A 16,874-nucleotide genomic window follows, 5' to 3' on the forward strand; every position below is an offset into this window, starting at 1 on the left:
CATCAGTGCCCACGAGAACCCCCAGGTACGATTATTGTGTCGGGTATTGGCTGAGGATATGGGGGCTTAGAGGCAAGGTCACGTTTCAAGGGCACACAGGGAGCCAGGGTCCAGGAGGATGCTCTCAATGCAGGGATGACAAACTATAGCCTGTGGGCCAAATCGGGCTGCCACGCACTCTGTCAATAGAATTTCACGGAAACACTGCCACACCCACGTGTGTCCGTTTTGTCTGTGGCGCTTTCATGCTACCGTGGCAGCCTTGCTGCAACAGAAGCCTGCAAAGCCTAAATTAGTCACCCTCCAACTCGCTACAGAAGACGTTTGCCGACCCCTTGTTCTAACTACTGCAGACATGGCTGCTTCTGAAGAAATACAAATCATCCTGTACTCCCGTGGACCAAACATTCCCTTGGTTTCTATTCTCCTGCATTTCCTTCCTCTTTTTTCCCTCTCTGTACACCTTCAGTTACAAAGAGGGCCTTTTCTCTTGTAAATGAGAGTGAAAATAGTACTTACCCAGAGGGGCTTGTCACGAGATTTAAAGGACGTTCTGCGTGTGGACTACCCAGTTCCAGAAGATTCTCAAGCTGCATTCTGAGTAGAGCAGACGCCCCAAATCAGACGCTGGAGCCAGATTGTAGCTTCCTGGAGACCCCTGAGTGTCCCCACCAAGATGGGGCTGCTGGGGCCGGTATCTCCTCCTCCGGCTGACTGTCCTGAATGTGTGTTGGGTCCCCTCCCTGTCCGGAGGGGAAGGGTGTCCCCTCCCAGGCTAAGTGTCTTCTCTCTGCCCAGCTCCCAACACAGAGACAGAGCCCTTGTTGACATGGAAGAAGGCTCAGGACACGGTGCCCTGGAACATCATCCTTCTCCTGGGAGGGGGCTTCGCCATGGCCAAAGGCTGTGAGGTAAGAGCAGCAGGCAGGCTGCAGGCTGGGGAGGTGAGTGCCGGTCCCGGGGCAGCCGCAGGTGCAAGAGCAGAGGCAGCAGACTACACGGGCCCCGCGGGCACCACAGATTCCCCATCTGCCACATGAGGGTCATCGTAGTTGACACCTCACAGCTCCCTGCTGTGCCTGGCGCTGCCCAGAAAGACAGAAGAAAGGTACGATGTAGAATCTCAAGGAGCTTGCAATGAGCATTACACTAGTACTACTACTAATATGACTAGAGGGTCCTGTGGGCACAGAGGAGTAACACCCTAGCAGGCTCACCCTGTACCAGGCACTGTTCAACGTGCTTTACACATATCTCATTTAAACTTCCCAGCAAGCCTATGAGATAGATGCCATCGTTATCCCCATTCTATAGATTAGGAAACTGAGGCACAGGGAGGTAAAGTAACTTGCCTGAAGCCACACAGCTATGTACTCAGGATAAGAATCCAGGTAGTTTGGCTCTAGAGCCTATGCTCTTGACCGCTATGTTAGGTGTTGTGAATATTAATTACTTGGTGTTACTATTAATGTTATTCTAGCGGGCTCTGTGAGCACAGGAGCAGAGCCGGGACTAGACTGAGGGGAGTGAGGCACTGACAGAGCAGAATTTCCGGAGGCACGCAGTCTCAGCACAGCCAGCCCTGCTCAGAGGAAGTGCAGCTTCAGTGTCCAGCATGTGTCATAACATATTATCTCATTGAATCCTCACACTGGCTCTCAGGGTTGGGGAATATTTATTTATTTTTATTTTTGGCCGTGTTGGGTCTTCGTTGCTGCACGCAGGCTTTCTCTAGTTGCAGCGAGCGGGGGCTACTCTTTGTTGCGGTGCGCAGGCTTCTCATCGCAGTGGCTTCTCTTGTTGTGGAGCACGGGATCTAGGTGCGTGGGCTCAGTAGTTGTGGCTCGTGGGCTCTAGAGCGCAGGCTCAGTAGTTGTGGCACACAGGCTTAGTTGCTCTGCAGCATGTGGGATCTTCCCGGACCAGGGCTCAAACCCATGTCCCCTGCACTGGCAGGCGGATTCTTAACCACTGCGCCACCAGGGAAGTCCCGGGAATATTTTTATACCCATTTTCCAGGTAGAAAAACCGAGGCCTGGAAAAATGAAGCAATTCTCTTAAGGTCATACAGTTGCCCTCTGCTTAAGGGGTGGGGTTCGAACTCCAGTCCATCTGATTTCAGAGTCCAGCCTCCTAACGGCTCTGTCTTGAGAACTTCCCAAGTGCCAGGCACCTCAGGAAGCACTTTGCAAATACTGACTCTGTTAATCTTCAAAGACACAGTTGAAGTAGATACTGTTGCTGTCCTCATTTCCAAGATGAGGAAATGGAGGCAACTCGAGGCTAAACAAGTTGCTTACTTTTGTGCAGCCAGAAGGCAGAGCTGGGATTTGAACCCACAGCTCATGAAGCTGGGCCCCACCCCACCCCCCTAAATTTCTCCATGTAAGCCGAGGTATGAGAGGCCACAGCCAGTTAAGGGTCAAATGGGAAATTAAGGTAAAGGAAACCTGAAATGACTTCTCAAATTGCTTACTTTTTAAAATTCGGTTTTGTGTTTGCACGGCAGAAATAGAGACACAGATGTAGAGGACAAACGTATGGCCACCAAGGGGGTAAAGTGGGGTGGGAGGGTGAGAGTGGTGGGATGAATTGGGAGATTGGGATTGACATATATACACTAATATGTATAAAATAGATAACTAATAAGAACCTGCTGTATAAAAATAAATTCAAAAAGAAAGAAAGGAAAATTCAGTTTTTTTAAAAATTTATTTTATTGAAATAAAGTTGATTTACAATGCTGTGTTAGTTTCTGCTGTACAGCAAATTGATTGTTTTATATATATATACACATTCATTTTCAAATTCTTTCCATTATGGTTTATTACTGGATATTGAATATAGTTCCTTATGCTATACAGTAGGACCTTGTTGTTTATCCATTCTCTATATAATAATTTGCATCTTCTAATCCTAACCTCCCAATCCATCCTTCCACCACCCCTCTCCCCCTTGGCAACAAGTCTGTTCTCTATGTCTGTGAGTCTGTTTCTGTTTTGTAAATAAGTTCCTTGTGTGTCATATTTTAGATTCCAAATATAAGTGATACCATACGATATTTGTCTTTCTCTTTCTGACTTCCTTCACTTAGCATGATAATCTCTAGGTCCATCCATGTTGCTGCAAATGGCATTATAAAATTCAGTTTTAATTATCAGTTTCAAATAGTGTTACGGAAACCCAGGCTTGGGATCTGAGTACTTGGATTCAAATCCGAGCTATCCTACTCCTTGCTGGGGCCCTTTAGGCAAGTTCCTTAACTCCTCTGGGCACCAGTTTTCTCAGCTATGAATGGGCTTGAAGTTCTTACTCTATGGGGTTGTTGGGAGTAATTAAAGAAGAGAGTAAATGAAGGGATACACCGCTAATAGGAGCCAAGAGCTCCCTGTGTGTTCTCTCGAAACACTCACTCCATGGTGATTGCGGGTTCAGCTTCCAGGAGGCTGACTCTGAGGCGGGGATTAGTGAGCAGGCATTAGGCTGTGCCCTGTGAAAGGGAGGGAAGGAAGCAGGAGAGGTGGGGAGACTCCGCCCCAGGAGTGGTATAACCTCGGGCAGGACAACTTCTGGTCTGAGCCAGTCCCTCAGGGGCTGACAGTGAAGGCCGTCTGCTGCCTGCACTCCCTGCTCTGGGACAAAAGGCCTTCAGAGTCCCGAGAGCGGAACCATCACGCTATGGACCCCACACCAAGGCCACACTGAAGGGGGACCGGGGGGCACATCCAGCTTCTCTACATAGCTACTCTTTTTATGTGAAATGTGTTTTTATTTTGTTCATTTTTTTCAATAAATGACACATACAAAGGTACAGACTTCAAAAGGAACAAAAAGATGGATGAACAAAAGTACTGTTTTTGTCTCCATTTTAGGAATCCTGAGGACCAGAGAGGTTAAGTGACTCATGCTAGGGAACACAGCTCATAGGTAACAGAGCTGGGCTTTGAACTTGCATCTGTCTGACTCTTCTCACTATTCTCACTATTGCCTCCTACTGGGGATGTATCAGGGAAGGCTTCTGGGAGGAAGTGGCATGTTAGCCATGGCCTTGAGGAGGCCATGCAATGCAATGGTAGAAAGCATGGGTGGTGGACCCAGACCATCTGGGTTGGAGTCAATCTTTCACCTCTGAGCTGTGTGCCTCCACTTCCTAAATCTGTAAAATGGGCATAATAATGGTGCCCATCTCATAGAGTTGTTACACTTATTAAGTGAATTAATACATGTGGAGAACTTAGAACATAGCCAGACATGGTTGTTTATTATGATTAGATATTATGGAAAAGGGGAGGTTCTTGCCCTGAGCAACTCGGTGGAAATGATGCCATTTATCGAGATGATATGAACCTCGCCTCACGCTGAGCCTGACCTGCACCCCAAAGGCTTCTCCAAGCTCAGGGAGTGGTGGACAAAGACTGGCTCTCAGTGGGCCTGGCTGCAGGACCGCTGAGCATGCCGGGAGGCCAGTCTGGCTCCCGGCCCAGCCTTGGGCAGCTGGCTGCGGTTTCTGTTCAGAAAGGACTCTGTGTGACAGCTGCTCCCTCCCCCAACCCCTGCTCGTACCATCCCCCCACAGGCGGCCTACTGCAGGAGGGACCAGAGTGCTCAGGGCACGTCCTGCTTCCTAGCCCTGCCCAGTGCCCTCGCCAGGTCACAGCCAGGCCTCCTGGGGCTTAGAGGCCTTTGCACTGGGACTGGACTCCCACCTGCTGGTTCTGAAGGGCTGGAAGCAGATCCCAGTGCTTGCTCTGAGCTTGACCACTTGATGTCCTCACTGCAGGTTTCTCCTGCTGCAAAACTGCCCATATAATTAGACTCTAGTCTGATGGCTTGACTTGGCCTACACACCACAGCCCCTGCCTACCTTCCTGATGTCAGCTCTTACCTCTATCCCCTCGTGGGCTCCCCTCCAGTCCCATTGGCCCCTTAAAGTTCCTCAACCACACGACTCATTTGCACCCCAGGACCTTTGCATCTGCTTTCTCTCTGCCAAATGCTCTTGCCTGAGATCTCTGTGTCCTTACCCTCAGGTCTCGGCTCCAAGGTCACGTCCTCAGAGAGACCATCCCTGACCACCCTGTCTAAAGTAGCATCCGCCCTTCACAGTCACTCTCCCTCTTATCACCCCACTTATTTCCTTTACACCATACCTACCCCCAAGTTATCCTGTTCATTTGTTTGTTTATTGGTATCTCTGTTACTAGAATGTAAGCTCCACAAGGGCAGGGACCATACCTGTCTTATCCCTTGCTGTTCTAAGCATCTAGAAAAGTCCTAGTACATAACATGACCGTGTAATAAATATTTGTTGGACAAGACCTACAATATGGGCTCTTTTGAGGACTGATGACATGATGGATGGCAAGTACCTAACAGAGGGCTGACACAGACCAGGTGTTAAAACCAGCAGCCTATGTCAACCTCACCACTTTCCTTGTTATTATAATTTTACTGTCTCATAAAAAAAGGTCTTATTCTGACACCTTCACTTATATCTCTTTTAATCTCTACCCACAATAAACTTATCTACAAATATATTCAGTGATACAAGCTTGGTATTAAATCAGGGTGGAACAGACCCTATAGGCAAGTAGAAACGTGTGTATTCTCCTGAATCCCTCATTTCCTGCTGGAGAGTTATCTTATTATTATTGTTGTTGCTGTTGTTGTTATTTTATTGACAAGGTAGACTGATGAAGTAAGCGCCAGATCCTGGGCTCAAAATTCCAAACTTAATTGACTTACCTGGGCAAATCACAACCTCTTTGTGCCTCAGTTTCGTCAACCATAAAATACAGATAATTATACTACTTACTTCATGGAGTTGTTTCGAAGATTAATAAGTTAACATTAACAAAATACTTAGAAGAGGGCCCAGCACAGAGTGAGCACTATATTAAGTGTTTGTTAAGTTAAATAAATAATAATAAGCCCTGTTCAGTACTTACTATATAGAGGAATCGTTTCTACCTGTACTCATTTAAGCCTCACCACAACCCCTTGAGGAAATCAAGGAACAGAGACGTTCATTAATTTGCCCAATGCCACACAGCTTGTAAGTATTACAGTGGTTTGAATATTCACACATGTGCGTAAAATCTTCCTCCTGTTCTTTAATCAAATTGACTGGCTCTCTCTACCTAAGAATTCTTATACAGAGTTGTGCACACACAGCTGAGCCTATTGTGTTTTATGAGGCTTTTAAAGAGATTTTCAAGGGTTTTCTATTGAGATTTCAACTTTTAAAAAAAGAATTATTTATTATTTATTTATGGCTGCGTTGGGTCTTCATGGCTGCGTTGGGTCTTCATTGCTGCGCACGGGCTTTCTCTAGTCGCGGCGAGCGGGGGCTACTACTCTTCGTTGCGGTGCGCGGGCTTCTCATTGCGGTGGCTTCCCTTGTTGCGGCGCCGGGCTCTAGGCGCACGGGCTCAGTAGTCGTGGCTCACAGGCTCTAGGTCGCAGGCTCAGTAGTTGTGGCTGGCGGCTGTAGAGCGCAGGCTCAGTAGTTGTGGCTGGTGGCTCTAGAGCGCATGCTCAGTAGCTGTGGCAGACGGACTTAAGTTGCTCCGCGGCATGTGGGATTTTCCCGGACCAGTGATCGAACCCGTGTCCCCTGCATTGGCAGGCGGATTCTTATCCACTGCGCCACCAGGGAAATCCCAGAGATTTTAACTTTAAACATTCCACTTGTACCATAACACCCTCCTTTAAGATCTGACCCTACTGTATGTCAGAGAGATCAGGGAGAGAGGACCTCCTGGAACTGGGAAAGGAGGAGGAAGAGGGGGCAGCTCAGCCTCTCCCTCCCATCCTGCGATGTGGCCTCAGGTACCTCTTGGCATCTGTGGGGGCTATAGGGAGCACAGTTTGACAACCACAGCCTCGGGCAATTTCTGAGTGTTCTGCCACCTCTGACATCTCGTGACTTGATGCCACTAATGGCAACTGGCATGTTTGGGGCACTTGCCCGGTGCCCAAGCACTTTTCTAAGTGCTTTACAGATTAGCTCCTTTTATCCCAACAATAACCCTCTGGGACAGGGACTGATACATCTCAGTTTACAGAAAAGGAAGTGAGGCACAGAGAGGTTAAGTTACTTGCCCAGGATGACACAGCTAGAATGGATTAAGGTGGGGGGACAAACTTAATCTAATTCCAGAGCCCTTGTCCTCACCCCCTGGGCATGCTGCCTCTGACCTTGCCTGTTGTTGGTCCTGGAGTCCCTGGGAAAACCATGTGGCTGTGTGTTTCCAAGGAAACAGAGCTTCTGATTCGAAGGGAATGGGAAAGGGCAGGTGAAGCCCGTTCGAGTCCCCTTGAGAGCAGCTGGGGGGTCTCCTCTCTCTGGAAGCTGCCAGGCCTCCCTCCGGCTACGGAAGCTGAGCCAGGGCCCTGAGTGGCTGCTGGGACGCTGGCTGGAAGCCTGGCACCCAGAGGCCCGGCTACAGGGAAGCTCTTGGCTTCTCATTCATCCAATTCATTAATATTCCCTCTCTCCAGCCGCTCTCCATTTAATTGCACACACGCTGTCGGTCTCTTTGCCAGAGCTGTGGCCTCTGGGAAAAACTAGTGGACCCATTTTTCCCTGCAGTGTTCCCTGGGCCAGGGGAGGGGCTGGGGCTCGACTCTGCCATATACTATAATTTCTAAGCTATCAAACAGTGCAGATATGAAAGAAGCACCTTAATTTTATAAGGTCTCTTCTAGGGAAAACTAGCATGTATTATTCATTCCTTGAAGGTAACTTTTAAGTCATATCGTAGCGACAGATGTATTATTTTATTTATGTAAAAACAGAATACTGCATTCTAGAATCCACTATGAAAGCTTAATTTCTGGAATAAGCAGCAAATTTTCTATTAAATACAAAAGAGCATAAATTGTCTCTGATAAACCGGAGTTTGTTGGTACCAAAAGATACTGCGTAGACATACAAGTGTATGTCTACCATAAAAGGGCTATGGTAGACATACACTTGATTCTAAATGTTAGGGGTCTAATCCAACTCTGCCCTTGATCAGCTCCTAAGCCTACAGCTTTGTTATCTTTGTTAAGAAAACGACCTACAGGCAGCGCCCTTGCAGCTTTAATGAGATATTGCTGCATGGCACCACCAGGGGGCAGCATCGAGCACAATTTTACATCAGTTTTTCCTCTTTGGGGTTTTAATGAAGGTGCATTGGATTCCGGGTTGTTAAGGATACATTTGAAGTGGTGAGGACAGAGGTGGGGGAGAGTATCATTATTAAATACTCGTAAGCACAGTAATTCCTGGAGAACTCAGCAGAGAGAGAGCTCGGAGGTAATTCTGCAGCGTTGGTGGCAGGTGTAGTCCGGAGCCAGGGAGGAGACAATCGACCTTGTCTTTTCTCTGTCCTGGAGGGCAGTGGTCCGCTCTGGGCACTGCCCTTCATTAAGAGGTGCAGTGACAGTCTGGTGTATCCAGTGGAGGGTGCCCAGTGACAAGGAACTTTGCAGGAGAATGTTAGTTCACTGACGTACGTGGCCCTGAGTGCAAAATACATCTTAGTCACTTTTTGGGGACCTAGAGCAAATCACAAAAACTTTGCCAAGTTAGGGTTCCTTCTCTGTAACACAGGGAGGAATGCTTACCTTGCTGGATGGTTGGGAAGAGTCAGGGAGGTAATGCAGGCAGGTGCCTGACACCCTGTAAAGCCTCAATGATGGTGATTCTTATGATAAGGAGTAATGTGTTAATAATGTTAGTGTTTGTGGTACCACCATTGTAATACTCATTATAAATATCTTTATTATTGATAATCTCATTCATTGTGTTGTATTTGATATATATCTGACACGTTTCCTATTATATATGATATATATAATATCTTGTATATATTATATATTTGGTATGTATTAATACATAATAATTATAAAATTAATATTGAATATTTTGTATAAATGTGTTAATATTTTTGTAATTAGCAACCATCACTGGAGGAATGAGAAGATTTAGCATGCAGGGTCCAGTTCCCCTCTCCCACTCAAGTTTAGGGGGTCTCACAACCAAATGGATTATTTGGAGAACCAGATGGATTATTTGAGGATCCAGGGGTTTGGGCCCTGGGCCTGTAGAGTATGGAGTACAGAGCAGCTCAGGAAGCAGAGAAGCTGGCTGAAGTCCAGGCTGGAATATGTGACCTTGAGCAGGTGACTTACCCTCTCTGAACCTCAGTCAACCCGTATGTGAAAGAGTGTAGTTGCCATCGCTGTGGCCAACCCTAACCCTCCCGCCTTGGCCCAGGCTCGGCGGGGGGTGCGGGCAGCTGTTGGAGGGCGGGGGGGTGAAGAGGTGTCCTTGCTTCCTCCCCGCTGCAGGAGTCGGGGCTATCCGCGTGGATTGGTGGGCAGCTGCACCCCCTGGAGAAGGTGCCACCGGCGCTGGCCGTGCTGCTCATCACTGTGGTTGTCGCCTTCTTCACGGAGTTTGCCAGCAACACGGCCACTATCATCATCTTCCTGCCTGTCCTGGCGGAGCTGGTGAGGGTCCATATAGGGTCCTGGGGCGGGAGGGAAACACCTCTCCCCAACACACGTTCAGAAATCTCTTTCTCGCTCCTGGGAACTCCACCAGGAGCCACAGCTGGTCATTGCTCTCGTCCAAAATGCATGATAGCGTCAGAACCATGATATATATATTTTAAAAGAATACTGTTTTTTTCTTTAAGAACTGCATAAACAGAGCAAATATATTCCAAATGCACCAAATTCCCTCCTGTGGGAAAAGTAACCCATGGTGACATGGAGAGGTTTCTAGGAAAATAGGAATTGCCAAATATGGATGAAGAAGAAGTAGAAAATCTGAGTGGACAGATAACCTTAGGAGAAATTCTAATGGTAGGCAAAGCTCTAGCCTCCCTCTAAAGCAGGGTTTCTCAGCACTATTGACATTTTGGGCCAGAGAATTCTGTTATGTGAAGCTGTCCTGTGAACTGTAGGACGTTTAGCAGCATCCCTGTTCTCTACGTACTGGATACCAAAGGCATCCCCCCTAAATTGTGACAATCCAGAATGTCTCTAGACATTGCCACATGTCTCCTGGGGAGGCAAAATTATCCCCGGTTGAGAATCACTGCTCTACAGATCACTAGCCCCAGAGGGATGTCTGAGGTGAGAGCTAGCAAACCTTCAAGGAACAGACAGTCCCCACTTACCCCCAGTGTTCCAGAGCACAGAAAGATCGAGAAAGCTGTGCAATCAAGGTACAAGGTTAGCAAAACCCTGACACCAAAAACAGAAGGAGAGCAAAGGAAAAGAAAGTTATAACTCAATGTCGCATGTAAACAAGATGCGAATAACAAAATGGATCCAAGGTCATATGAATTCTACTAGAAATTTCAAAACTGATTAACAGACACTATCAGCATAGTTTTATATTTAAATAGACTAAAGAAGACCAAACCGTATGATTATCTCAATATAGACCAAAGTGATCAGATTAAATCGATGTTGCAAGTATATGCTTTGTATGCAAACAGTGATATGCCAGGCACACTATCTGAATCACTTTTTGCTTTTTATTTGTTTATGCATCAATTTATAATGGATATCACACTGTATTAGCACACACAGATACACTTTATTCTTTCTCAATGACTAGAGAATATTCCATTATGAATCCATAGTTGCTGATTTTATTTAAGCAATCTTCTACTGATGAACACAGAGGTTGTTTCCAGCCTCTGCTATTTCCCAGCAATGCTGCCTTGGCCTCTCCTTGTCTGAGCACCTTTTTATACGTAGATACATCTAGATCTCCAGAACTGAGATCCCTGGGTGAAAGAGCACGTGCATTTACAATTTTGTAAGAGATGGACAAATTGCCCTCCCAAGTGTGGGCGTGCCATTTCCACCCCCACCAGCAGTGTGGGGTAGGGGTCCCCGTAGCCCTGCTAAGTGTGATTGGATTTAATCACACCCTTCCCCAGGATCTGAGAGATGGGGGTGCTCTGGGGGGGAGGAGGGAGAGCAGACCCAGTCAGGTCTGCAGGGGCAGCTTTTGCTGAAGAAGATACTAGCAAATGATTTATTCTTCTAAACGTTGCTTATCATCAAAATCAAAACATTTTACATGCAAGGGGGTGATCTTAGTGCTTTTTGAGAAAATGTATATGCTTTGGTTCACAAAAATTCCCTAGAGGGGCCAAAAAATCCTTACCTTAAAATAAAATGCTGGCGAAGTGATCACCATGAGTTACAGGTGGACGTGTCATTCGGGGGAGGTGATGAACCGGTGGTCTGCTAACTGAGGCCAACCCCCAGACACCTTTGATCCACACGGTCTTAGAAATCTGGAAATGAGTGCCGACGGTGCTACCGTGAGCTCTCTTTATCTCTGAAATCCAGTGAGGCCCCAACAAAAGGTACCCAGAGGCCAGCTGTTTGGATCGTTAGGCTGAGAGAAGGACCAGGCAGGGGACTTGAGGTTTTTTAGAGCCGTGATTCTCCAGATGTGGTCTCTGGACCAGAAGCATCAGCATCACCTGGGGGCTTGTTAGAAATGCAAATTCTTGGGGCCCCCCCTACCCTAGACCTACTGACTCAGCAACTCTGCAAGAGGTGGCGCGAGCGCTCTGGGGTTTAACAAGCCCTCCAGGTGATTCTGATACGCACTCAAGTTGGCAGAGGGAGTGTTCTAGAATAATCTCCCCAACCCATCCTCCCTGATGAACCTGCATGTGCTTGGAATGTCGCTAACCTAGGAATGTTCTCTCCATATCTCCCTCCGTCTGGTTCTCTTCTTGTCTGTCTGTCTCTATGTCTGCCTGTGTGTCCGTTCTGGCCGCATTTCTCTCTGTGTGTCTTTAAATCCATCTTCCCGTTTGTTTCTCTCGTTCTCTCTCACTCGCCAATCTCTCTCCATGCATCTCTGTGTCTCCACCTGTCTCCATCTCCCGTGTGGCTTCTCTGTGTTTCTCGGTCTCGGTCTGTCCCGCCCCTGCTGGCCCAGGCCATCCGTCTGAGGGTGCACCCCCTGTATCTGATGATCCCCGGCACAGTCGGCTGCTCCTATGCCTTCATGCTTCCAGTCTCGACACCCCCCAACTCAATCGCCTTCGCCTCTGGACACTTGCTGGTCAAAGACATGGTGAGTCTGGGCACTTCCTAGCAGAGGTCCAGGGAGGTGGGTGGACGCCAGGGGTGGGCAAGACAGCAAGGCAGGACCTGTGCTTCCCCCAACATCCCGCAATTTCTGAATAGGTCCTTCCGAGTGGGACCAGAAATACACCTTTTAGCAAACACTCTGAGATGATTCTTATGCTTAGGCAACTTCAGGAAGCACTGCCTCGGTGACTACTTTCCAAAGTTTGCTTCAGAGACTAGGGGCTTCCCCTCTCTCTGGGCAGCGCCCTGTCTTCTGACTTGTTTGGCCAAGCGCTCTGTGCCCGGTGGCAGCGTCTCTAGGAGAGGAGCAGCGGACCACACCTGGGACTTAGGGCCGGGCCTCGGTGCCCAGCCTGCTGGAGAGGAGACAGAGGCCGAGGGTCGTGGCAGTGGCGGGGGACCTCCAGCTTTCGGCAGGGCCCCCCGCCAAGGCTGCCCTGCTAAACCGGCTCCTGTCCCCTCTTCTGCCTGCTTCCTGCTGCCCTTCCCCCTCCACTGGCTGCCTGGGGTGTCTGCACCATGGGTGCTCAGGGACCTAAGCTTCGGGGTCCTAAGCTGGTACAACTGAGATGGGGGAATCTGCTTAACCAGTCCTCAACCCACGCAGGCTCTCCAGACACAGAGTTCCCCCAGGACAGATGGAGACAGTGAGAGACAGAAAGAGATCACAGAGCAAAGAGACAGCAGGAACCCAGGCAGACAGACGTTCATCCACTGTGGGTTCATTCACTGCACAGCTATTTGCTGAGCACATTCCATGTTCTGGGCAGGGGGTTGAGCAGTGTAGGGGAGACACAGGCCTGCCTCTAAGGAGGTTGCCTTCTATGAGGGAGACAGTAAATGAAAAGCAGAGGGTATGTTTACTGATCAAAGCAGATTATTTTTAGGTTGTGTGATCCTGGGTGAGCCCAATTCTCTGAGCCTCATTTTCCTCTTCTGTAAAATGGGAATAACGATGATGATGATAACAGCCCTCACAGGGTTGCTTTCAGGGTAAATTACATAGCTCTGTGACAACTGCATGGCACAGTGCCTGGCACCTAGAAACCACTCAGTGAATGGGGACATTTTCAGCTCCTTGAGGGTCAGCCTAAGGCGTGTAAAGACGGAAGGGTCTTGGGTATCGGCCAACCTGGGTTTGTGTCTGGCCCCATCACTTCCCAGCTGTGCAGTCTTGGGTGAAGGGCTTTCTGACTCTGAGCCTGGGCTTTTCCAGCTGTATAATGGGCCTCGAGCAGACCCCCCCTCACCCTGGGCTCCATTGCAGGCGCGGACGGGACTCCTGATGAACGTGATGGGCGTCCTGCTGCTCAGCCTGGCCATGAATACTTGGGCACAGACCATCTTCCAGCTGGGCACCTTCCCGGACTGGGCCAACATCCACCTAAGCAATGTCACAGCACTGCCATCCACCTTGGCCAATGACACATTTCAGACCCTCTGAGTCCCCCTCAGGTACTCTCTTCGGGCTGGGCTCTCATCTGCTGCCAGGACCCTACAGGATGATCAAGCAATTCTTCTCTGTGATCCAGTACGCAGCAAGCGAGGGTGCGTTCCAGTGGTCCACTTGGGTCCACAGTCTCGTCTTCTAGGATACCTTCTCCTCTGTCATGCAGTTCAGGGTGCAGCTACCTCCCAGATCTGCTGCCTGAGCAACAAGCTCCTTTATCTCTGAGCTGTTCTGTGGTTAGGATGCAAGAAAGCCCAATTTCAGCAACAAGAAGCAAATCTGGAATGGCGTTTGTCTTGAATAGGTAGGGTGGGAAGCACAGCTAGCATCCCTCACTGACTACACGAGTTACCATCTGGAGAGACCATCTTGCCTTTAGAGATCACCTTCCTTCAAGAGACTCTGGGGCTGCTGTGTCCCAGTCCAGCTGTTCCAGCTGTTCACAGCTGGTGTGCGCTCTGCTTGGTGGGGGCCAATTCTCTGCCAGTTATTCAAATATCACCCCTGCTGATACCCAGCAGCCAGGGGTATTTTCAATCCCTGGAGACAGGGGGAGGGACAGATGACATCCTGAGGACATGGAGATCGTGCAAAGCCTCCTTGCTGCTTCTCCGGGCTCCCGAGCGCACAAGAGGAGTTCTAGACCTTTCTACCCAAGCTTATTAGGATTTTCCTGTTCAGTCTGATTCAGTGTGGCCACAGTTCCAGGGTCGGGCCAAGTCTGGGCCATGGCCTCTCACAGGTGACCCATGGCCCCTCCAGCCAGGCCCCTTCCGCACGTGGCCCACAGGGGCCTTCGTGACTGCAGGCTGCTTCTTCTTCCAGGAGCTGGTCTTTACCTCCCTGCCCCGACCCGAAGCGGTAAGCATGTTTGATTAGCAAAGGCCACATTTTCAGGGGTGAGAGAAAAGTCAAAAGATAAATTGGGGCCTTGTAAGAGGTCAAATGTCTCAGGCAGGGAAACACCATAATCCTCTTCTACAGACGAGGACAACTTAAGACTTCCCCTGAGCCAGTGGCTGGTGGGGCCTGTCCTAGAGGATCTGATCCCTCCTTGCTTCAAGTAGGAACATCTCGAAAAGGCACCGGCTGAGGGGCCCAGAAAGCTCACCTCCCCGACTTCCTATGCCTCTGAGGGATGAGGTTCCCCAAGCAGCTCGGGCTGGGAAGCAGCACCCAGGGACTGAACTTGTTCTTGAAACAGCACAAGTGAGTCATGGATGTTCCCCTGGGAGCAGTGGGGAGGAGGGAGAATGGGCTCCCTGTCCTTCCCGTGGGGTTACTTCAACATTTAGTCACAGTTACAGCCCTATTGGATGGGGCAGTGGAGAAATTCATTCACAGAGAAACCCAAGGGGCTTATAACCGGATGAATCGTGATTTCAAATACTTCTGATTGAAAATTCTATAAAATAAAGAATGTTAATCAACCCTGGGCCTGGAGATTATTTGCCTTTGTGGCCATAAAAGAGCTTCAAAGCCCTAAGTTCTGAACTGGGGGTTTCACAGAATTGACCTCCCTGACCTCACTTCCTTACTGCTCTCCCCTCTCCACTCCACTCCAGCCACATACTCAAACTCTCCTGCCTCTGGGCCTTTGCACATGCTGTTTCCGTTACCTAGAACACTTTGCTCCCAAATATATGCTTGTTTCTCACTTTATTCAGGTCTCTGCTCAAATGTCACCTCCCCAGAGAAGCCTCCCTGACCATCAAGTCTAAAATATCACCCTCATTACTTTTCATCCCCTTATCCTGCTATATTTTTCTCCTTAATATTTAGTCAGGACACTGTATTATTTACTTTCTTGTTTATTAACTTTCTCTCCCTCTAGAAAATAAACCTATGCGAATACCAACTTTATTTTGTTCAGTGATGTAACTCCAGTTCCTAGAACAGTTTCTGGCACATAGTAGATGCTTAGTAAACATTTGATAAGTAGATCTATACTAGAATTGATGAGAAAGCAAACTCACCCTTCAAGCTGGGGTCTGTTTGGCTCATTTCTTTATTCACTCATTCTTCCATTTATTCATTCAACAGTATTTATTTAGAATCTGTTACGTGCTAGTCCACTGTCCCCAGCCACATGGAAATTAGCCCTGGAGACAGGCAGTAGGCAGGTAAACAAATAGGTAAAGTGACTCTGGGTCATAACGTGGGCTAAGAAGAAAATGAAACTGGCCAGTGTGGGAAACCTATGGCTATGTTAGCTATAAAGGCTATGTTAGCCAGGGTGGTCAGGGAGGACTTCTCTGAGGAGGCGGCCCTGGGCTGAGACCAGTAGGAGTCAGCCATGTGCTCAAGGTGGTGTGGGAGGAAAGGAGATGGCAGGGGTGGTACAGAGTCATTAGAAGTTTACCAAGGACTCATCTGGAATACACAAGGAATACCCAGAAGCCAGAAGAGACAAAAACAAAACACTTACCTGAGGCTGCATAACAAATCACCCCGAAGTTCAGGGCCTTAAAACACAACACATTTCTGCACTTGGTCAGAGTTCTGCAGGCCTGGTTTTGTCTCTGCTGTACATGGTGTGGCTGGGGCCACTCAGCTGAGGGTTTAGCTGGCGCTGGAAAGTCCATGGTGGCTGTGGACCCTCCAGGGTCACGTGGCTTCTCCAGGAGTCCAGCCTGGACCTCTGTACGTGGCAGTGGGCTTCTCAGAAGGCAAAAGCAGAAGCTACAAGTCCCCTTAAGGCGTGGGCTTGGGAGTCCAAGAACGAACGTCAATTCTGCCACATTGTATTGGTCACATCAGGTCACAGGGTTAGCCTGGTTCAAGGGGAGGGAAATAACTCCGCTCCTTAATGGGAGGAGTGCCATCCACATACAGGGCAGAAGATGGCTAGCCACCAACTTTGGAAGCCTTCCACCATAACACCCAAGAGAAAATGGGGTGAAAGTTACGAATATGCCGTCCTGAAAAGAGATATGTGAGTGGCCAGCGGGTTTATAAAGAGATGCTCAGACCACTTGTAATCAGGTAGGTGCAAGTTAGGCCACGGTTCGACAACATGCCAATCAGACTGACGAAAACTAGAAAAGTGGACAGTGGGTGATGGTGAAATGCGAGGACACAGAAACCCTTGTTTTCTGTTGGCGAGACAACTATTACCGTCAGCCTGGCAAGCAACTTGGTAGTAACTGGGGATTCATTGTCTGCGTTCCTATGGCCCATCCTGTTCTTGGGCTTATATCCCAGCAAAACTATCCCCTGGGTCCCTAAGGAGACAATGTAGGAGGATATTCATGCCACAGTTGTCTGAGGTACCAAGGAGCTGGAGGCCACCAAG

The 16,874-nt window shown here is 48.7% G+C and overlaps 1 protein-coding gene across 6 annotated transcripts in view; it reads left to right on the top strand.

Annotated features, from left to right (window-relative positions):
* The window catches only part of SLC13A3 (solute carrier family 13 member 3), a 93,045-nt gene extending 78,174 nt beyond the window's left edge, over positions 1-14,871 (top strand). For 3 of the 6 annotated variants that reach the window (XM_060122352.1, XM_060122357.1, XM_060122355.1), the window contains 4 exons: positions 799-911; positions 9,343-9,504; positions 11,975-12,112; positions 13,397-14,871. In XM_060122352.1, coding sequence (XP_059978335.1) covers positions 799-911; positions 9,343-9,504; positions 11,975-12,112; positions 13,397-13,573 — 590 coding nt within the window. In that variant the 3' untranslated portion in view covers positions 13,574-14,871. The remainder of the gene's footprint in view (positions 1-798; positions 912-9,342; positions 9,505-11,974; positions 12,113-13,396) is intronic. The other 3 variants (XM_060122356.1, XM_060122353.1, XM_060122354.1) reach the window with 3 other exon arrangements.
* The last annotated feature ends 2,003 nt before the right edge of the window (positions 14,872-16,874 follow it).

This window comes from Lagenorhynchus albirostris, chromosome 15 (genome assembly GCF_949774975.1).
Source record: "Lagenorhynchus albirostris chromosome 15, mLagAlb1.1, whole genome shotgun sequence".
NCBI classification, from domain to species: Eukaryota; Metazoa; Chordata; class Mammalia; order Artiodactyla; family Delphinidae; genus Lagenorhynchus; species Lagenorhynchus albirostris.